Source organism: Narcine bancroftii, chromosome 1 (assembly GCF_036971445.1).
Source record: "Narcine bancroftii isolate sNarBan1 chromosome 1, sNarBan1.hap1, whole genome shotgun sequence".
In the NCBI taxonomy this organism is placed as follows: domain Eukaryota; kingdom Metazoa; phylum Chordata; class Chondrichthyes; order Torpediniformes; family Narcinidae; genus Narcine; species Narcine bancroftii.
The window spans coordinates 480,798,247-480,821,274 of NC_091469.1; the positions used below are offsets into that span (position 1 = coordinate 480,798,247).

At 43.1% G+C, this 23,028-nt stretch overlaps 1 protein-coding gene across 3 annotated transcripts in view; it reads right to left on the minus strand.

Annotated features, from left to right (window-relative positions):
* Positions 1-1,643: 1,643 nt before the first annotated feature.
* Positions 1,644-23,028, minus strand: part of LOC138751917 (Golgi reassembly-stacking protein 1-like) — a 60,134-nt gene continuing 38,749 nt past the window's right edge. For 2 of the 3 annotated variants that reach the window (XM_069914871.1, XM_069914870.1), the window contains 5 exons: positions 21,674-21,804; positions 18,837-18,972; positions 10,946-11,075; positions 7,977-8,138; positions 1,644-4,925 (listed from right to left, as the gene is read on the minus strand). In XM_069914871.1, the coding sequence (XP_069770972.1) occupies positions 4,660-4,925; positions 7,977-8,138; positions 10,946-11,075; positions 18,837-18,972; positions 21,674-21,804 (825 nt within the window). In that variant the 3' untranslated portion in view covers positions 1,644-4,659. The remainder of the gene's footprint in view (positions 4,926-7,976; positions 8,139-10,945; positions 11,076-18,836; positions 18,973-21,673; positions 21,805-23,028) is intronic. The other variant, XM_069914872.1, reaches the window with a different exon arrangement.

Sequence of the window (23,028 nt, forward strand, 5' to 3'; positions counted from 1 at the left end):
TTTTTTCTTTGGCTTTTTCTTTGGCTTGGCTTCGCGGACAAAGATTTATGGAGGGGGTAAAAAGTCCACGTCAGCTGCAGGCTCGTTTGTGGCTGACCAGTCCGATGCGGGACAGGCAGACACGATTGCAGCGGTTGCAAGGGAAAATTGGTTGGTTGGGGTTGGGTGTTGGGTTTTTCCTCCTTTGCCTTTTGTCAGTGAGGTGGGCTCTGCGGTCTTCTTCAAAGGAGGCTGCTGCCCGCCAAACTGTGAGGCGCCAAGATGCACGGTTTGAGGCGTTATCAGCCCACTGGCGGTGGTCAATGTGGCAGGCACCAAGAGATTTCTTTAGGCAGTCCTTGTACCTTTTCTTTGGTGCACCTCTGTCACGGTGGCCAGTGGAGAGCTCGCCATATAATACGATCTTGGGAAGGCGATGGTCCTCCATTCTGGAGACGTGACCCATCCAGCGCAGCTGGATCTTCAGCAGCGTGGACTCGATGCTGTCGACCTCTGCCATCTCGAGTACCTCGACGTTAGGGGTGTGAGCGCTCCAATGGATGTTGAGGATGGAGCGGAGACAACGCTGGTGGAAGCGTTCTAGGAGCCGTAGGTGGTGCCGGTAGAGGACCCATGATTCGGAGCCGAACAGGAGTGTGGGTATGACAACGGCTCTGTATACGCTTATCTTTGTGAGGTTTTTCAGTTGGTTGTTTTTCCAGACTCTTTTGTGTAGTCTTCCAAAGGCGCTATTTGCCTTGGCGAGTCTGTTGTCTATCTCATTGTCGATCCTTGCATCTGATGAAATGGTGCAGCCGAGATAGGTAAACTGGTTGACCGTTTTGAGTTTTGTGTGCCCGATGGAGATGTGGGGGGGCTGGTAGTCATGGTGGGGAGCTGGCTGATGGAGGACCTCAGTTTTCTTCAGGCTGACTTCCAGGCCAAACATTTTGGCAGTTTCCTCAAAGCAGGACGTCAAGCGCTGAAGAGCTGGCTCTGAATGGGCAACTAAAGCGGCATCATCTGCAAAGAGTAGTTCACGGACAAGTTTCTCTTGTGTCTTGGTGTGAGCTTGCAGGCGCCTCAGATTGAAGAGACTGCCATCCGTGCGGTACCGGATGTAAACAGCGTCTTCATTGTTGGGGTCTTTCATGGCTTGGTTCAGCATCATGCTGAAGAAGATTGAAAAGAGGGTTGGCTGCAGAGGCAGACAAAACCACTGGACTGACTGAACCTATGATGAACACTAAACCTGCTTCTCCCCCACTGGACTTTCTTTTAAAAGAGGGGGTGAATGTGGTGATACCACTGTATTACTTTTGGTTACCTCTGTGCTGACTGTACCAGTGACTCCTCCCCTTGGAGTCCCCTAATAACGGCTGTTACGCCCAGACCCTTCACCCAGTACGAACTCTGGACTCAGACCAAGCAACATGAACGTATGTAGTTTTAAGCAATTAAAAGCTTATTGTTCTGGCAACTTCTAATCTTTGTGAAGTTAATAGATAGTACATCACATGCTGAGTTCTGTTACTTTTGATCCCTACGACTCATTCAGCCACCTTCCTATTGTATGGGATCTTGCTTACAGTAGTCCCCTTGTAAACAAGCTCTCCAACTCAATGAATTGAAGTCCAAATTCAGACCAGAATGATTCAAACCAATTTACACAAGATTAAAAATTTTAATGTTTTCTAAAAGACATCATTCGTTAACCCAAATATTCAACATAAAACCATATATTATTTTTTTTGTCAAAAGAATACAATACCCTTTGTCAATAGTCACCTTTTCAAAAGCTTTCAGTTGCCACCACATTTTGCATATGTACAGATTATATGAAATGGAAAACCCATCTACGTAAAAACACCAAAGGATATATATGGAACCTTGACTTGGCCACAATCAAACTTAGTGTTGGGGTTTTGGCAAAAGAGCTTGTTGGTGTGCACTCACTGGAAGAGAACTGGCCACTGGCTTCCTCGAACCAATGAGGAAAGGTGCGACGGTGAGACACTCGTCAAATTTGGCTTGCAAATTAACGATGTAACAAGAACATTTAGAGTCACAAATGTGGACTAGATACCCAGTACATTTCATCCATCAAAGTGTCCATTAAAATTTACTTTCAAATAATTAAAGATGGTCAAGCAGGTGAGGAAAAGCATGATTATTTAAACAAAATCACCCATTACTTGGCAGAAGAGTCCAACTTTTAGAAAAACTGGAATTAAACAGAAAAAGCGTGAACACACTCTGAATATAACTCTGCCTGTCAAACACCTTCCATATTTTCCCTACAGGCAAATTAATAATTTAAAGCAACTTCTGTCACTCTGCACCTTGTCCAAGGTCTTTCTACAGGACGAGATTTTACTGGTGTTATCAATTGGAAATACATATAAACACCAGGCATCAAGTTAGGTAGGGAGAACCTAGAATTGGCAGATGGTAAATTTGACAGGGAGAAGTCAATACTTCACAAGTATCTTTGCATTTTCGCAAAGCAAGAGACCATTCAAACTCTGTTGTGAGGTTACCTTGACCTAAATTGGGTGGGTGCACAGCTAACAGCAGCGCAGCTCGTCCACACTTGGTTCAAGCTATTCCCCAGCAATGTGTAAACATGATCTTTTTTTAATGTCTCCTAGTGTTAAAAGACCCCGCTTAAAATAGCAAATATAAATTACACATCATGTAAAGTGAGGTTCAGCAATCAAGAAGGAAAAAAAAAAACCATGCTCAGGTAGTGAGAGTGTGGAATGAACTTCCGGCCAAAGTGGTAGATGCGGGTACGATTTTAATATTTAAGGAAAAGTTGGGTAGGTAATATGGACGAGAGAGGTGTGGAGGGTTATGGGCTGGGTGCAGGTCAATGGGACTGGGTGGGAGATGGTGTTCAGCATGGACTAGAAGGGCCGAACTGGCCTGTTTCTGTGCTGTAATTGTTATATGGTGTAACATTGGCTTCAATTGTATGGCAAAGCCATGACCAGTACAATTCCACCTGTACCCAACTCATTACAATTCTGGTCAACTAGTAACTTGTGAATTAATAGGAAAAGCATTAAAAAATCTCAACCCTTCATTAACTGGCACCAAGTAGAAAAATAAGCACCATCTGAACCCACCAATTTAAATTAGCTGATGCTTTGTGCTTCTGGAGAGTAGCATTGGTGAACGGTGTGCCACATTTCAAATGAGGGAAAACAGAATTAATTCTGTAAAAAATGCACGGTAAATACATTTATTATGTTATGCAATTAATTATCGACGGTATCTCTGATTTTAATCAAGAGAAGTAGGTTATTTAGTCTTTGGCTGAAATGTGGCAGAAGGTAACGAGACAATAAGTTCCTGGTAAATAGTAAATTACTGCATTCAGTGATTACTCCTGGAATTTATTTGTGGGGAACCAATCAGGTGGATCCAACGATAGAACCGCACAAGATTGGGGAGCCTGTCACAACTGTAAGACTGGCCAATCCTTCTGATGGTCCAGTAAAACAGAGAGGAGGGCCAAAAGAACAAAAAGATTCACCCAAAAATCATCGGGTTTGCATAGATGTGTATTTTCATGATAGAGGAAAGTCAGTGCAAAATCAATTGGTTTCCATTTTCTTTTCGCCCTTAAGTCTGGCACGAGTTAACAGAACAGTTGTACTGTCTCTTAAACTGAGTACTACAGAATTAACATGTAAACACAGGAGGCTATTAATGTATATTTTCTTCCTTGTAATTCTGTAACAGTGAGTGGGAACAAAAGCGTTACCCAGGGAGCTAATGGGGCTTCACTAGTGGTATTTTGGAAACCATGTGTCCTGAAATTCGGTCTTCTGTCAATAATATATAGGAAAAGAAGGGAAAAAATTTTTTTTTTCATTAATTATGAGAGGAAAATTGTAGAAACCCTGGAACTACAAATTTCGGCCAATAGTTAATGCTGTACAACATTCTTCCCATTACTCCACCTTCCATCGTCTTCCTCATGTTTCATTCACGAGCAACACTTTCTTCAAACATTAATATTCCCCTCTGAGCAAGTCAACAATGAGCTGCCATCACACAGCTTGCAGGACAGAATAAAAGTGAACATCACACTCCAAAAGGGCCAGAAGTTACCCAATGCATTTCAGAAGTTCCTGAACTCTTTCCCGCCCTTCTGATCCTACCCACTGCCTCAAATTCCAATCCATCCAGGAATCTGTAGTGATCCTGTCGTGCTGCACTGGGAAAAATATATATCCAGAAAGCAATGTGCTTAAAATATGTTTTCATTTGAATAATTTTCTATCCCAAGTACATCTTCTATTCACCTTATTTCCCCTGTATTTATTTTCCCTATAGTTTTAAAATGATTCAGAACAATAAAAAAATAAGATAAGCATTTTTAGATAAAGGAAGGCCTGTTGTCAGATTTCGCAAACAGCCAAAAAAAATGAACACAATATTAACACAACATTCCTTATTGCTTCTTGCACCGTAGAATAAGCGACTCCAAGCATACTGTACTGTGACAGAAGTCATGGAATAGTTAGTGTTGCTTCCTTCAAACAAGAACCAATTACAACTGCTTGCTTATTATACAATAGTGAGTTATCAGTTAGACACATTTAAAAGAAAACCCAGTTAAAGCTTTTAACTAGCATTTGCTGCAATGCGTTGTCTGTTGTAGTCTCTTCAACCCAACGGTTCGTCTGCTTCATCTTTGGTCAAAGGAGGATCATGGGCTGTGGCATCTTCCTCTTGAGACGGGCTCTCCTTCCGATCCTCTGCAGGGTCAGTCTCCGGAGGAATATCTAGTGACACTTCAACAGAGCTGGGAAGTGAGGTGGCCGTCTCGTCCGAGAGACCCTCGTCTGGTTGGTGTGCCACTGAGGAAGCAGGAGCATGTGGCACCGAGCTGACAGATGTCAGACCCTCGGGAGTCAATGCACTACTTTGGTCTGCGATTAAAAATATAAAGCAATACACAAACTCACTGTCAGTCAGTTAAATTCACTGACAATTATCACATTGTATTAATTCATCTGCCTCACAACAGTTTAAAAACACCTCATTTCTTTTCAGTCTGGAATAACTGGGAAGGTGACCCAAAGAATGGCAGTGGAATTTAACTCAGTGAAGTAAGAGGTGTTCTACTTTGTAGGTTAAACCAGGGCAGGACTTACAAGGTGAATGGTAGGCCCTGGGGAGTGTTATAGAACAAAGAGACTTGCAGGTACAGGTATGTAGTTTCATGAAAGTGATGTAGGTAGTCAGGGTGGTTAAAGTATTTGGCATAAATTTAAATGTAATTTTAAAATATTTTGACATACAGCGCAACAGGCCCTTCCGGTCCCATGTTTTTGAAAGACAGGAGGAAACCAGAGCACCCGGAAGAAACCCTCGCAGACATGGGGAGAACGTACAAACACCTTGCAGAAAGTGCCGGATTCAAACCTGGGTTGCTGGCCCTGTAAAAGCATTGCGCTAACCTTGACGCCTGTTTGTCTTCCTCAGTCAAGGCATGGAGCACAGGATGTTGGCGACCCTGCGCTTGGAGGATTGTGTGCAGTTTTGGTCACCTATCTATAGGAAGAATATCATTTAAGCAGGAAAGGGTGCAGAAAATATTCCTGAGAATGTTGCCAGAACTGGGGGACTGGAAAAATTCTTCCTGGAGCATAGAAGGCTCTGAGAAGGACTTAATAGAGGTTTTCAAATTCATTAGGTGCATGGATAAGGTGAATAGTAATGATCTATTTTTCTCCCCAGAGTAGGTGAATATAAAAATAGAGGGGAGAGATTTAAAAGGGCCCTGAGAGGCACCTTGTTCACAGAGGGTGGTGGGTATGTGCAAGGAGCTGACAAAGAAAGGGGTAGAAAGGGACAATTGTAATGTTCTAAAGACATTTAGACAGGTACATAGAAAGGTTTAGAGCAGTGGTGTTCAAACTGTCCCCCTAAACGCTCATTCCACTTTAAGTAATCCCTATGTCATAAGGGCTCTGTGATTAGTAACGGATTACTTAAGGTGGTATGTGGGTAGAAAAAAAAGTGTGAAAACCACTGCTTTAATCGTAACTAATTGACTCGTTATATGCAGGGTTTCATAACTCCAAAGGGCCAATGAGAATTTTTGTCAAGCAAAGTATTTCAGTAATAACTGGGTCTAGAGCAGTGGTTCTCAACCTTTTCCTCACTCACGCACAACCTTAAGCAATCACTTACTAATCACAGAGCACAACTGGCATAGGGATTACTTAAATTGGGTAGAAAGAAAAAGTTTGAAAGCCACTGGTTTAGAGGAATATGGGACAAATGCAGGCAAATGGGACGATGTTGGTCAGCATAGACAAGGTGGGACAAAGGGTCTATTTCCATGCTGCAGACATAGAAACGTAGAAGATAGGAGCAGGAGTAGGTCATTCGACCCTTCGAGCCTGCTCCGCCATTCAACGAGATCATGGCTGATCTTAAAGTTCAGTACCCCGTCCCCGCCTTCTCTCCGTAACCTTTAATACCCTTATACTGAAGAAATAGATCTAATTCCCTCTTAAATATATTTAATGAACCTGCCTCTATTGCTCTCTGTGGCAATGAATTCCATAGATTCACCACTCTCTGGGTAAAGAAATTCCTCCTCATCTCGGTCCTAAATGGTTTGCCTATTATCCTCAAACCATGGCCCCGGGTTCTGGATTTTCCCATCATTGGAAACATCCCATCTGCATCCATTCTGTCCAGTCCTGCCAGAATTTTATATGTCTCTATGAGATCCCCTCTCAATCTTCTAAACTCCAGCGAGTACAATCCCAATTTGCGCAATCTTTCCTCATAAGTCATTTCTGCCATTCCAGGTATCAGCCTGGTGAATCGCCTCTGCACTCCCTCCATTGCAAGAACATCCTTCCTTAGATAAGGTGACCAAAACTGCACACAATACTCCAGGTGGGGTCTCACCAAGGCCCTGTACAGCTGCAGTAAGGTATCCTTGTTCCTATACTCAAACCGTCGATATGAAGGCCAACATACCATTTGCCTTTTTAACCGCCTGCTGTACCTGCATGCTCGCCTTCAGAGACTGGTGTACAAGTACCCCTAGGTCTCTCTGCACTTCCCCATCTCTTAATCTATTGCCATTCAAATAGTAATCTGCCCTCCGGTTTGTATTACCAAAGTGGATAACCTCACATTTATCCACATTGTAGTGCATTTGCCATGTATCTGCCCAGTCCCTCAATTTATCCAAATCACACTGGAGCTTCCTGACCCCCTCTTCCGTGCACACAACCCCTCCTAGCTTAGTGTCATCTGCAAATTTGGAGATATTACATCCAATCCCTTCATCCAGATCATTAATGTAAATTGTGAACAGCTGGGGTCCCAGTACAGATCCCTGACATCAATGACATAACCACTGATAACATAGTGCACAGAAACAAACTGAGGAGTGATGGTATTGTCGATAGGAAAAGTGCGTAGGATTTAAAATATTGTTTACAAAGCAAAAATAAATACATTTAACAACTTGCTTTGTGGCCTGTTAGACCAGCCACTCTCACTGGGGGCCTGACATCGCCGCCACAAACCACCCCCCCAACCCCTCCACCAGAGGCCACGGCTTATTTAAGTAAACTTATTTTCCTTTCACCTCACGTAACATAAATATTTTGTCAGTTTTTTTGTAGTTAGTAGGAGATGTATAGAAGAAACTGAAACATGTCTGCTTCACAGAGAAAGAGGCCTATAAACTGAGCAGAGTCTTGGCTGTGTTAGACTGTGAAACATTTGCTAAATTTAAATTTAGATTTACAGGTCCTTTTGGCCCACGAGCCCTTGCTGCCCAATTACACTCAATGAACCTACAACCCCGGTACGTTTTGAATGGTGGGAGGAAACCAGAGCCTCTGGGGAAAACCCATGCAGAGAAGGGGAGAATGTACAAATCCCTTACAGACAGTGCCAGATTCAAACCCGAGACAACATCAGCTGTGACTGTTGGTTACACTCACCAGAGTGGACATCAAGCTCTTCATTAGTGAGGAACCCATCTGTTCCAGCATTGCTTTCTGTCGTTGCGTTACAGGTAGATGAGGAAGATGAGGAGATTGACACATTCAATATCTTGGACACGTCCTGAGTTACAGGAACATCCAAAGATTCAGGTGGAAAACCTGTTGGAGTAAAAGTGACAGGTTAAACCGTGACCCCTTGTCTACATTTCTTAGCCCCTCTTTTCATTGCTTCATGCCCACAGTCATATAACCATGTTTTAATTTAAAACCTGTTCATATTCTATCCACAAAACAATCTACAGTTTGAGAAACCATTAAAAGAATCTGCAAAAAGAATGCCTCTAGAAAATTTTCAATGTCTTGCTTCAGATTCTTATCTCTAGACCAAATTCTGAAAACCATCAGAAGTGATGTTTATTCACTTGCACAACTGAGCGACCCACCTGCCGTAAATATGCCCAAGAGGATGGGTACAGTCTAACCTCACACTTTGGTGAGAGTTTGCAATGTGATCCTGAGACATGGGACCAAAATCAAGTCTTTGAGTTAATCTCACTCCACCTTAATTTCAAACTCAAAACAATATATCTGTAACTTTACTTCGGCGACATCTCAAAGCAATGAAAAATAAAACCAAAATAAGCTAAAGAGCTGAAAGAGATGTTTGCATCCTTAGAACATTGGTGTTCATGACAGTCAATGTGGAGTCAGAATATCATGTACAGTAAATACAGGGATTATATTGAACTATTCTATAAAGTACTGTTCAATTGAAAATGTCAATGCCTTGAACAAGACACAAGCTTCCCAGTGATATAGAACATAGCACTTGAAATTCCTGGACGTAAATTCAATGTTTCCATTGCGTAAATGGGTTTTACTTCGCATGCTACACTGAGAAATGAAGGATAATTAAAATCTGTGGCTCATCACAAAAATTAACATCCTCATACGTCAATGCCCCAATCACATCAAGCTCAGACATCTGCAAACTGGAGACCATATGGCTTCAAAACTAGAATCTTGGAATCAAAGAACAATAGAGTATGGAAATTGGCCCATGCAGTGCACCTCTGACAGCAACTATCCACACAAATCCAATTTGCTTGTATATATATGGCCCGTATCCCTCTGTGCCTTTCTTATTCAATGATCTATCCAAACCCTTCTAAATATTTCAATTGTATTTTCTTCCACTACCTCTTCCAGCAGCTCATTCCACATGTTCAACACCCTCTGGGAAAAAATACCCCTCAGATCTCAAAAACATTACAGCCCATGATACAGTGTCAACCTATGGAAATCCACTCCATATCAGTCTAATTTTTCTGTATTTCATACCTATAACCCTCCATTGTTAACTCGCATATGGAAAGGGGTCTTTATTCTTTGGAGCGTAGAAGGTTGAGAGGGGATTTGATAGAAGTATTTAAGATTATGAAAGGGATAGACAGAGTGGATGTGGATAGACTATTTCCGTTAAGAGGAGGAAAGATTAAAACAAGAGGACATGAGTTAAGAATTAAGGGGCAGAGGTTTAGAGGTAACATGAGGGGGAACTTCTTTACTCAGAGAGTGGTAGCCGTGTGGAATGAGCTTCCGGGAGAAATAGTGGCAGCGGAGTCAATTGTATTATTTAAGAAAAGGTTGGACAGGTCTATGGATGAGAAGAAGGTGGAGGGTTATGGGCATTGTGCAGGGAGGTGAGACTAGAAAGGGGTGTTTGGTTCGGTGCGGACTAGAAGGGCCTAATGGCCTGTTTCCGTGCTGTAATTGTTATGTTATATGTTATGTTAATGAGAACAACAGGAACTTGTTGGAATAACTACTCAGTCCACATGTTGTTCATCAAATTGAACATTTGTAATATGGAATTTAAAAAAATCCTTAATTACATCTAGCAGTTCTACCATTTTTATGTGTCTTTCATTGTCGATGAGACTTTTCCATGCTCGAATGTGTTTTATTCCCACTACCACTATGCTCGCTATAAACCGTGTGTGTGTGTGCGTGCGTGCGTGCGTGCGTGCGTGCGTGCGTTATCCCCATTACCATTTTCCCACACCTGACTAGAAAATCATTTACTATAAATCCATTCAGAGTCCTTACTTTAGAGACCCATCTAGTAACACACACACACACATACATATCCCTACACCTCTCTCCCACCCGCAGGGGGGCTGGAGTGAGGTGTGGGTAATCTCCTTATAGAACAAAGCATTCACTGCCTGCGAGTACATAATAGATGACTCAGGATGTCACCGCTGGAGGTTGGCCTCCCCCTTCAACTCCGTGATACTGGGATGGTAACGTGAAATGGCGCACGGAACCGTTTTACTCTTGGTCCAGCCCTCTATCGCTGTTTCAAAACAGGTTGTTCACACACCAATTTAGCAGGTTGCCAATGTCCCAGTCTCCATCAGCAATGTATTCCAGGCACCCATCACTCTCTGTTTAAAAAATCTCATCTCTGTTGTCTCCTCTCAACTTTCTTCTCAACACCTTAAACAGATGTCCTCTGGTATTTGCTATTGTCACTCCGGAAAAAAGGTTTTGGCTATCTCCTCTATCTCAGCCCCTTATAATCTTATATACCTTTACATATTACCTCTCATCCTCCTTGAACATGTGGAATGAGCTGCTGGAAGAGGTAGTGGAAGAAAATACAATTAAAATATTTAGAAGGGTTTGGATAGATCATTGAATAAGGAAGGCACGGAGGGGTACGGGCCCTATATATGCAAGCAAATTGGATTTGTGTGGATAGTTGCTGTCAGAGGTGCACTGCATGGGCCAATTTCCATACTCTATTGTCATTCAACATCTGCTTTAAACCTCTTCATTTCCACCTTAAGCCTGGCGCCAAAGTGGAATCTTTCAATCCAAAATCAAGAGAACTCTTGACAGCAATTTCTTCGATGTCAAATGCCCATGCAAAACAAGCAGAATAAAAATTGTTCCATTACCTGGATCCATGACACGTTGTATAGGAGGAGGAAGAAGAGAGTTCTCCATTGTCAGGTCCGCCAGTCCTTGCTCCAAGCCTGGGCTCTCAATCGTTCCATCAGTCAGTGTGCGGGGAGCTATTAATGCTGCCTAACATATCAACAAATCTTTATTTTAATAACAGTAAAATCATACTGCCACAGACAGTTCTATGGAATCATTTTGTACAGAAGCAGTAAATTTCAAATTTGGAAAATACTGCTGTCAGAGAATAGCAAGAAAATACATCTCAAACTCTCTGGTAAATGAACTACAAACAAAATTTGAGGATGGCAATGATCTCTGCTCTTTGCTTCTTCTTAGATGTTTAACCTGCTGAGTATTTCCGAGAGAGGGTGCTGGATGCTTCCTGGTCATCTGGAGCTCGGGTTGGCTATGGTTTGGACTGAAGGCCCACCAACCATCAAGAACATCTACAGGGAACACAGCAGCAATCATCAAGGATCCGCACCACCCTAACACATGCTCCGTTTTCACTGCTGCCATCAGGAAAGAGATATCGGTGCCACAAGACTCGCACCACCAGGTTCAGGAACGTTATTACTCCTCCAACATCAGACTCTGAAATTATAGACTCAGAGACTTATTGAAGGGACTCTTGACTTTGCACATCATTGATTTTTTTTTCCTCTCAGTATTGCACAGTTTGTTTATTTTTCTGACATGTAGTACTTTATTGCATTACCAGTAAGTGGTAATTGTGCCTGGCCCACAGGAAAAAGAATCTCAGGGTTGTATGTGATATCTGTTTAATCTTACTGTTTAACTCAGTTAATCTTGTGATTTAGAATGCAGTGGTAGACAAGTACTTCTCAGGTACTGTGGTAATGAGCAGGGACCAAGGAATCAGAATCAGGATTTATTGTGATGAACAAGTCATGAAATTCAGTGTTCTGCAGCAACATCATGGAGCAAACATACATATTATAACGATCTTACATTACTTAAAAAAAAGAATAAGTGCACAAAAAAGTAAGGCAGTGTCTTTGGTTCATTGATTATTCAGGAATCTGATGCCAGCGGGGAAGAAGCTGTCCTTGTGCTTCTGAGGGCGCGTCTTTAGGCTCCTGTACCCTTTTCCCCAATGGTAGCAGAGTGAAGAGGGCACGGCCTGGGTGGCGGGGGTCTTTGAGGATATATGCTGTTTTTTTTAAGATACCTCAGTAAAGTTTGGTGCCTGTGATGTCGCAGGCCAAGTTAACAACCCTCTGGAGTTTATTCTAGTCCTGAGAGTCCGTACCAGGCTGTGATGCAACCAGCCAGAGTGCTCTCCATGGAACACCTGAAAAAGTTTACGGGAGTCTTCGCTGACATAGCAAACTGCCTCAGTGCCTCAGACACCTCACAAAGTATAGCCACTGGCGAGCCTTCTTCGTGATTGCGTCGACGTGGAGGCTCCAGATCCTCGGAGATGTTGACACCCAGGAATTTGAAGTTCTTGACCCTCTCCACTACTGAGCCCTTGATGAGGACCGGGTGGCGTTAGGTGTCTAAAAAGGTAGTTATACCTGTGAAAGTCTGTGACGATGAAAAACACGGCAAGTGTTTATCACAGTAACCACCAAGCCCAATCCCCTTGGGACTGACTTTATTGACCAAGGGGCTTCAGTGAGTTTAGAGAAAGTGACATCCTGTAATTGAATAAATTATTAGATAAAGATTTTAAGCCAGTTACAGAAGAGCGAGAGTACTTGGGAATTCAAGTTGATGGAAACCGTAAAGGTCTACGGCCATTGCAACTGCAATAAATCTCTGCAGCTCCAGAAACTTCCTGAATTTCTGGATTCAATGTGCGATGCATCAAGAAAAGGTTTTGTTGCCTAGATACTATGTTCTAAGAGAGTCAAACTCTTTAGATTAAAAATTTGTTAGCTAACAGGGACCAGAGGATTTGATTATGAATGAGGCAAGCTTTTGGGCCCAGAAGGTCATGTTAGTTTCATTTAGTTTTAGGTTTAGTTTATTTTATTTATAGAGCACATTTAAAACAACTCGTGTTGACCAAAGTGCTGTACCGATTATAAATTACATCGCAACTTAGGCAGCTATTTAAAGCACAGTATAAAACAGGTACCCGACGTTCGGAATTATACACACAACATGGTAACAATCAACAATCACCTCAGAATGCTTGCGAGTGAAAATACAACTACTGCCTGGATTTAAAAGAGTTAAAGGAAGGGGCTGATTTGATGGAAGGAGGAATATTGGTCCACAGTTTGGGGGCTGCTATCGCAAAGGCGATCTCCCCTGAGTTTGCGATTTGAGCGTGGAACAATCTAGTGCCCTAAATTGGCTGATCTGAGGGGACTTGAAGTGGAGTAGGGCATTAGGAGATTGGTGGTGTAGGAGGGGGCTAGTCCACTGATGACTTTGTAAACAAGCTGGAGAACTTTAAAATCTATCCTGAGCTGTACTGGCAGCCAGTAGAGGGAGGCGAGAATAGAGGTGATGTGGTCCCTCTTCTTGGCTGTCAGGAGCCTTGCTGTCGCATTCTGAACCAGTTGTAGACAGGATAATGATGACTGACTAATTCCCGTGTAAAGAGAGTTAGTCTAAATGGGAGAAAATGAGGATGCGGATAACTTTCTTGACAGGAACAATTTGATTTTGGAAACAGTGCGGAGCTGGAAAAAGCCAGCTTTAATACTGCATTGACTTGTTTGTCAAACTTGAAAGTGGAATTAAATATCACACCAAGGGATTTGATGTGTGGTTTGATGAGGGTGGGTAAGTTGCCAAGCGTATTGGTGATAACTTTGGTGGAGTGGGGGGGCAAATAGGATGATCTCAGATTTGCTTTTGTTTAGCTGCAGTTAGTTTTGAGGCACCCAGCACTTTATGTCCTCCGGTCGATGAGGCTGGTTCTCTTTGCTTGATCGTTGGGCTTCAGAGGGAGACAGAGCTGAGCATCATCAGCGCAGCAGTGGAAGGAGATGCCGTGTTTTTGGATGATATGGCCGAGGGGAAGCATGCAAAAGGAGAAGAGAACGGGGCCCAGAATAGACCTTGTGGGACCCCACAGGAAAGGGGAGCATATGAGGATGAAAATTTGCCCATGTTGACTGAGAAAGTCCTATCACTGAGAAGATTTAAACCAATTCAGGGCTGTGCCGTTGACACTGACCCTTTGCCGGAGACGATCTATTAAAATAGTGTGATCCACTGTTACGAATGCTGCACTAAGGTCGAGGAGAATTAGAATGGCGGAGCTCCCTGAGTCAGTGGCGAGGAGCAGGTCATTGTATACTCTTAGTAAGGCCAAATCTGTGCTGTGGTGGATCTTATAACATTACTGGAATTTTTCAGATATGTTGTTTTGATGCAGGCAGGACAATTGCCTAAGAGCAACTTTTACGAGGACCTTTGACAAGAACGGCAGTTTAGAAACAGGTCAGTAATTTTTGGGTGTGAAGAGGTCTAGGCTGAGTTTTTTCAGGAGGTTCTGCACCACAGCACGCTTGAAGCAAATGGGAACTGTCTCAGAAGCTAAGGAACTGTTAACAATAGCGAGAATGCTAGGTCCTGTTGCATTGAAAACACCCCTCAGGAGGGGTGTTAGGAGTGTTTCAAACTTTGCACTTGTCCAATAGGTACAAACTTTAGGGCAGAGATGGGAAAAAAATTCATCACTCACTGGTTGAGAAAACATTTGTAATTCTCTTTCCAACAGGGCTCAAGTGTGTTGGAGGCAGACAATTATATAGTTTTAAATTATAAATAAGTCAAATCATAAGGAATTTGTACAGGAAAGTGATGAGGAAGTAAATGGTCAGCAATCATATTGAGCAGTGATGCAGGCATAAGTAGATGAATGGCTTTTCATTTTGTCTGCAGGGAGCAGAGACAAAGCACTGCTTCATAAGGTCCTACTGCACAATCCTCATGCTGGTGGTTCCATACAGGTTTTAAAGGGCCTGTTAAAAGAGCAGGCAGTGTTTTTGATTAAAATTCTGCAACTGTGGTGTCAGTGCCCAAGATGGCAGAAGCCGCAAAAGGTTGCAGAATCCAGGGGAACAGCGGACCGAGGAAGGGCACCAGAAAAAGGGAAACCACCCCCCACTGAGAAGGAGAAGCAGCGGAGATGACCCTACAGGACAGGGACCATGGCAGCAGACCAGCAAGCGGATGAGCAGTTGAAGGACCTAACAGACTGTGGGCAGTTGGGGTCTTGCAGTTGAGGGACACACACAGCCAGGATTTGTCAAGCTGCTGAGGGCAATAAGGGCTCCCGAAGGCCCTCGAGCACCGAAGACTTACTGATCATGTCAGAGGTCTGGATCTGCAGCTTGGGTTGCCAATCGATTAAACAGGAGTCTGTGTGGCTGCAGAGGCTGCGTGAGTGATGGAGGCGAATCCATGGACACTCAGAATGGACTCTCTTGCTATTCTTTCTCTCTTACTGTAAGGGGCATCAGGCAATGCTAATGGCGACACTTTGTCTGCCTTAAGTCAGGCAGAAGGACATTTTGTGTAATATTACACATTTTGCGCTATAAGCTGACAAAAAAGGAAACTTAAATCTTAATAATGTTTGCAATGTTGATATGTGTAACTGATGAGCTTATACCACTTGGTAAAGTTATATACAATAAAAGTCCAAAAATCCAGATGCCAGAAATCTGGACCATCCCAGAATCTGGACCTCGAAAACTCTCAAACTTTTTTAATTTAGCAGACTTTTTTGTGTATGCACACGCATAAAGTGGCACAGAAATTAATGAATATATATCTACTGGTATTTGGTTTTTTTTGTACTTTGTATTTTATATGAAAAAATGTTTCATTAATAAACTATCAAAATTTACTTGTTCATCTTTTCTTTATTCTCCTTAAACCTGCATTTTAAAAGTACGGTACTGCCCGAGAATCTGAAAATCTGGACCGACCCAATCTCTGATTTTAGGACTTTTACTGTAACCTTTGTCCAATGTGTCCTGTTTTAAAATCAAGCATTTAATTATATATATTTTTAAAATTTAAAGATACAGCACAGTTACAGGCCCTTCTGCTCCACAAGCCTGCACCACCCAAGTACTCCAACTTGACCAATTAACCCCATACGTCTTTAGAACGTGGGAGGAAGCTGGAAAACCTGGAGGAAGTCCGTGACAAGACAGACAGCACCGGATTTGATCCCGGGTCACTGGCAATATAATGGTGTTGCACTAACCGCTACACTAACTGCGCTGCCCCAAGGATTGCTCATATTTGCATTGTGAAGCTCTCCTGTTAAAGTCATCCTCAAACTTACAGCTCCCTCAACTGTTTTAAAGTGGATATTGCTTGAATTTCTGTGAACAATGATCACTGGACAACAAATATTTTGCTTTCTGAACACTTTTAGGCAACTGAACACAAAAACCGCTTTAAAATGTTCCTATCATGTACCACCATTGTGATTTCCTGTCAGATTTGAAGTCTACCTCAAGCAAACAAAACCATTAAGTGCAACGTGTCATTGAAAATTCATTTTCTGCGTTCGCACTAGGACTTCTTCCCTGCTGATCTTGGTGGCGTCAGTGGCAAACGTGGTGAAATGTTTCACCAGGACAATGCGGCCATGGAAAAATGGCATCAGGGCAACTGGAATCCACCAATGCTGGCCGACTGCTGTTGGACACTGACACGAGAGGCATCAGATGCTGAGAACAAACTAAAATCAACAGCAAAACATTTTTAGGTCAGTTGAACTAACCCATGTGTCAGCATCATTATGCGATTAAACATGCTAACTCAATAAAAGTTAATTTAATGTTTCTCCAAATTCCTACGTGATACAGCAACTCTGAAATTACCTCTGTGTTCAGCTTGACGTTGTCTATCATAATTCTCAATTCATTTTCAGGAAGCGGACATTTTGTAAAAAACATGTTGTCCAGTTTTATTATACCAGTGGTTTTCAACCTTTTTTTCCACACTTACATTCCACCTTCAGTCATCCCTTACTAACCACAGTGCACCTATGGCACAAGATGTCATTTTGGGGGAGGGTTGTTGAATTATGACAACGGCATAGTTAGCACGGTGGTTACAGCGCCAGTGATTGGGGTTCCAATTTAAATTTACATTTTGTAAGTTACAGGAATTACCTGATAAAAGTGAATTTTACCTAATTAAGGTCTGCAATACTGAACTTTTTCCCCAAGTTACATTCTGCATTGTCTTTTAAACTGTGTACTCTTTATGTAGGTGTATTAGTTAGATACTGTAAGTGTGTGTCTCAGTCAACCTGAAAATTTGCATATCCGGCATCCGCAATCCCCGTAGGTGCCGGATGATGGGGATTTTACTGCACTAAATATGGGATAGGACAAAAATGCTGCTTGAAAGTCAGCAAGTCACACAGCAACCATTGGAATGCTTCCTATAAATGCCGAGTGACCTGCTGAATTTCTCCAGCACCTTTGTGCATTGTATCGGACCCCACCACATTTTTTTGCTTAACTCCATGATGCCACAGGTGCAGCAAGAGAGACAATGAAGAGATTAAACTAGGATGTTGGCTGGGATGGAGGTTTCAGCAATGAGAGACGAGAAGGCTGGGTTTGTTTCCTGACCGAAGGGAGTGCCTGAATGTGGCCCCCAAACAGAATGGTGAGAACGGGCAATAAGAAAGGGCAGTGGCTCTCAACCTTTTTTACATCCACTCATATACTACCTGAAGTAATTCTTTACTAACCACAGAACACCGATGGCATAGGATAATTGCACGCTCACACCGATGATTAATGTACAGAATATTGGGTATTCTTTTACTGAGCTCTCCACTGGCCACCGTGACAGAGGTGCACCAAAGAAGAGGTACAAGGACTGCCTAAAGAAATCTCTTGGTGCCTGCCACATTGACCACTGCCAGTGGGCTGATATCACCTCAAACCGTGCATCTTGGAGCCTCACAGTTCGGCGGGAAGCAACCTCCTTTGAAGAAGACCGCAGAGCCCACCTCACTGACAAAAGACAAAGGAGGAAAAACCCAACACCCAACCCCAACCCACCAATTTTCCCCTGCAACCGCTGCAACCGTGTCTGCCTGTCCTGCATCGGACTTGTCAGCCACCAACGAGCCTGCAGCTGACGTGGACATTTACCCCCTCCATAAATCTTCGTCCGCGAAGCCAAGCCAAAGAGAGAAGAAACAGAGAAAGAGGATGTGTCAAAATATCTGTTGCAATGGAGATGGTACAAGTCAGTGGATCTCAACCTTTTTACCCCACATATACCACCTTAAGTAATCCCTTACTAACCACAGAGCACAGGATGCCATAGGTGCTCTGTGGTTAGTAAGGGATGACTTACTGTAGTATGTGAATGGAAAATAGATTGAGAACCACTGGTTCAGGGTAAGGAGTTTAGAGGTTTTGATGGGATTTGAGGACGAATGTTTTCACCCAGTGGTTGAAGTCCCGAAGTCTGAGCAGATGGTGGGAGTCTTAGAGACTGGGGTTCCGGTGCCGTCTGTAAGGAGTTTGTACATTCTCCCTGTGTCTGCGTGGGATTCCTCCGGGCACTCCTGTTTCCTCCCACCGTTAAAAATGTATGGGGATTGTAGGTTAATTGGGTGGCACGGGCTCGTGGGCCAGAAAGGCCTGTTATGGCGCTGCATGTCTAAATTTAAATTTTAACAAATGTTTCAGCAAACACCTGCAATACCATAGCGCAGAAGACCTAGGCTGAGCTATTGAAAAAATTACTTAGCATTGATATTCAATGCTCAGCAGTAACACGATGGGCCAAAGAGCCTATTTCTGCACTGCTGGACTCTAGAGGGTTATAGGTAAGTATGGCCATGGTGTACAGAGCTTCTCAAGGACTGGGGTCCGCTTTGTTCCCAAACCAGTAGTTACCCACCTCTGTGTATCCGTTTTCTGGACTCTCAGGTATAACACTTGCCACAGGAGGGGCTGGAATCTCTATTTTCTTTTCCGGCACAGGAGGTATGGAGGGAATTCTGTGCAAATAACCATATCCAATGCCACAACCCAAGCTGAAATTGAATAAAGTGCAAGGTGAAAATTGTGGAAATTTTAAGTTAGCGCACTGTATTAAAGAGGCTGATTACAATGCAATTCCAGTCAAAATGGTGATGATTGCATAAATCACTCTGTCAAGGTGGGTTACTGATCCACTGAAGTTGACGAGATTGATTATACATAATTTGAAGGCAGAGACTCAAAATTAAAAGCACACATGTACCCTATCTTCAGCTCACTGGCTGAATTAACAGTGACAAGATTCATTCCATGTAGTGTGTCGTATGACCCAAAGACTTGTTAGCTCAAACCAAGGCTTTAATCAGCAGAAGACTGGAGCGTATTACAGCACAGTCGACCAGCCAGACTGACCTGAGTCTGGTTAGAAGCAGCCCTTTATGACCTGCCAGTAGGTGTGGCTACGGCTCTCAGCCAATCACAACACTCCAATACTAAAGAATGCTGTCTTCAGGAAAAGGAAACGTCAAAACTGATGGGTTACAGACAAACTTAAAAAAAAACCCCAAAAACTGATGAGATCACTCAGCAGGACAGCCAGCGTCTGTGGAAAAAGAAATGGATTTAACTGCTGAGGTCAAAACTCTTAAAAATAACTTGTGTGCACTGTAGGCACTTAGAATATTTCAGAATTTTCATCATTTTAGAACACAGAACATTACAGCACAGTACAGGTCCGTCAGCCCACGATATTGTACCGACCTATGTAAACCTACTCCACAACAATCTAACCTTTCCCTATCTCACAGCCAATAGCCTTCTATTTTTCTTACATCCATTAGCTGATCTAAGTCTTTTGAATGTGCCTATTGTACCAGCCTCCGCCACCACCCCCGGCAATGCATTCCAGGCACCCACCACTCTCTCTGTAAAAAATATGCCTGATGTCTCCCCTAAACTTTTCTCCACTCACCTAACAGATGTCCTCTGGTGTCGGCCCAGGAAAAAAGATGCTGGCTGTCCCCTCATAATCTATTAATTCACCATTTTTTAAAAAAAGAATGGTATTTCATTATTTACCGTGTACGTATGCTCCAACATTTAGCACCACAGCTTTTAGAAGTTAATTTAAAATGGTTTTTTTTAATCCCCCGGATTCAATAATGAGACTGGCTGTTTCAGCCAGTTTGGTTGCCAGCAGCAAGCTTCAGAAGAGAGGAAGAATTTATCACAAACACTGTAGGCTTCATTTAAGATCAATGACAAGCATCCCATTATTTGGAGACTGACAGTAAACTCTAGGTCAGTAATGCTCAAATTGCAAAAAAAAAGACTCAGTAAAGATTAAAATTTTAATTTAGACATACAAGCCATTTTGGCCCACGAGTTCATGCTGCCCAATTTACACCCAATTAACCTACACCCCCAGGACGTTTCAAACGGTGGGAGGAAAGCAGAGAGCCCCCCCCCCCCACCCCCCCAGCCCAGGAAAACCCACACAGACACAAGGAGAACATGCCAACTCCTTACAGACAGCACGGGATTTGAACCCAATCGCTAGTGCTGTGTAAAGGCGTTGCACTAACCGTGAATTGGTAAATTTATACTGCTCCTCTACTTGGACCTCGATATCACATGTTATTTAAATTTTTCAAAACTTAAATTTAAATTTAGACAGCACGGTAACAGATCATTTCAGCCCCACAAGCCTGTGCCCCCGGTACGATTTGAATGGTGGGAGGAAACCAGTGCCCCTGGATGAAACCCATGACAGGGAGAACATACAAACTTCTTACAGACAGCACCAGATTCGAACCCCAGTCCTGGTTGCTGGCACTGTAACAGCGTTCCACTAACTGTGCTGCCCTATTCTTGACAAGATTATGGATATAAACATTAAACTATAAGAACACAGACTGTTATGGCAACAGCCATCAAAAATGCATTGTGGTGGGAGTAATTCATTAGTGGACATATTTAATAATTTGTGAAGAACAATTTTTTTTAAAAAAAGGGAATCGATGGAGGATGAAAGGCGACTTAACAAGAGATGTATAAAGAAGGGTATAGAGAGAATGGTCAGCCTCTACCTTTTTTTTCCCCAGGGAAGCAAAGACTAATACCAGAGGTTATCTATTTAAGGTGAGTGGAGAAAATTTTGGGGGAAATGTCAGAGCTACACAGTGAGGGCCTGGAAAACACTGCCGGGGGTAGAGGTTGAGGCTGATACCATAAGGTAATTTAAGAGACTCTTAGGCAGATGGATGCAAGAAAAACAATGGATGGGGTGGGGGGAAGCTATGGATTGTGAGGGAGGAAAGAATTATAGTTTGCAAAATATTGTAGACCAAAAGGCCTGTACTACCAATCTACGAACCATCAATGCAACTTCTAAACATTAATTGCAAAGGAAATTTTGAATGCAAACCTTCTTTAAAATATTGATGTGAGACACCCTCTCTCCACCTATTCTGTATAAACAACTCCAGGATCACCAAAGATCTGTCTGCACTATTGAAACATCTTTATGTTGCACTAACTATGAGTATTTATTTATCTATCCTACCACCTGTTATTATTTTTTTGTCTTGTGGTATATTACTGGTGATTTGATTTATGCTATTATTGTTGGTGCATCTCCAAGCTCCAGTGCCCCTGTACATTGTATTTACGTTTGTAACAATATACTCTCATATCATATTTTGCACGGTCTCTACATCAAAGAGCAGATTGTAAATGAGAACAACCAGCACGTACCTTCCTTCTCCTCCCCAGGCACCATTGGGTGTCACCAGAACATCTCTGGTGCTATCTGTCGCACTGTTATACACAAGTAGTTTTAGAGGCTTTCCTTCAAATGCCTCAATTAAATTGAAAAAATCTTCAGACTGCATGTGCAAAAGAGAACAAATTGGCTGAATTAGGTGCAATCAAATCAATTCCCTCTCACCCTTACACCACCAGCACAAAGGCCAATTTATAAAAAGGCAAATGACCACTTACGAAGGGTCAGTTACATGGATGTACTGCTCTGCGTGGAGCTGACAAGCACTGAAGCATGGGAACTTTTTAATTCGCAGGAGTTGGCTACTATGGATGTGGACTATGCTACCAGAGGAGGCAGTTGAGAGGTATTGAGCTGGCTCAAACAATTCTGGTCTATACAGTGTATGTAATTTTGCACTGCTGCTTTGTGTGAAGATGTAAAACAGTGAACGAAATAATTTGAGAACTTCTGCATCACAAAAGAACATAACCTGCAGTTGTGGCAGGAAGATGCCTGGGAGATGACCCTACAGGGAAGGTAACCACGACAGCAAACCGGCAAGGGCTCAGTGGACGAAGGACCCACACAGCCAGGCTGTGGGCTGCTGGTGACTTGCGGTTGAAGGAGACAGGCTCATATATCAGAATCAGGATTCAAGAGAGTGCTGAAGGCAAGAAGGGTTCCCGAAGTTTTTGAGAGATGGAGGCCTGGTTACTGCAGCACCTGGTTAGAAGTCCAGATCAGAAACAACATGTCCAACACCATCACACTGAGCACACAGGCCCCCCCCCACCCCAGGCTTGAGTGCTCAGCCCACTGCTGACCCATGACTGTGCAACAAGATACAGTTCAAATCACATCATTAAGTTCACTGATGACATGACCGTGATGGGTTTCATAAGCAAGAACTTACAGAGAGGAGGTGCAAACTCTAATGGACTGGTGTAGATTCAACAACCTACACCTGAATGTCAACAACACAAAGGAGATGGTGGTTGACTTCAGGAGAGCCCGGGTGTGAGGTGGGGGGAGGGGGATTACTCTCCGCTGACCATCGAGGTAGTCAAGAGCACCAAATTCCTTGGCATACACCTGACGTAGAATCTCTACTGGTCCCCCAATACCAGATCCATTGCCAAGAAGGCCCAATGCCTTTACTTCCTGTGGAGGTTGAGGGAAGTCCAGCTTCCACCCTCCACCCTCACTACCTTCTACAGGGGATGCATTGAGACTATCCTATGGAGCTGTATCACCGGGTGGTTTGGGGACTGCACCATCCCAGAACACGTCCATGCAGTGGACTGCTGAGGGGATTATTGGGGTCTCTCTCCCTGCCATGATAGAC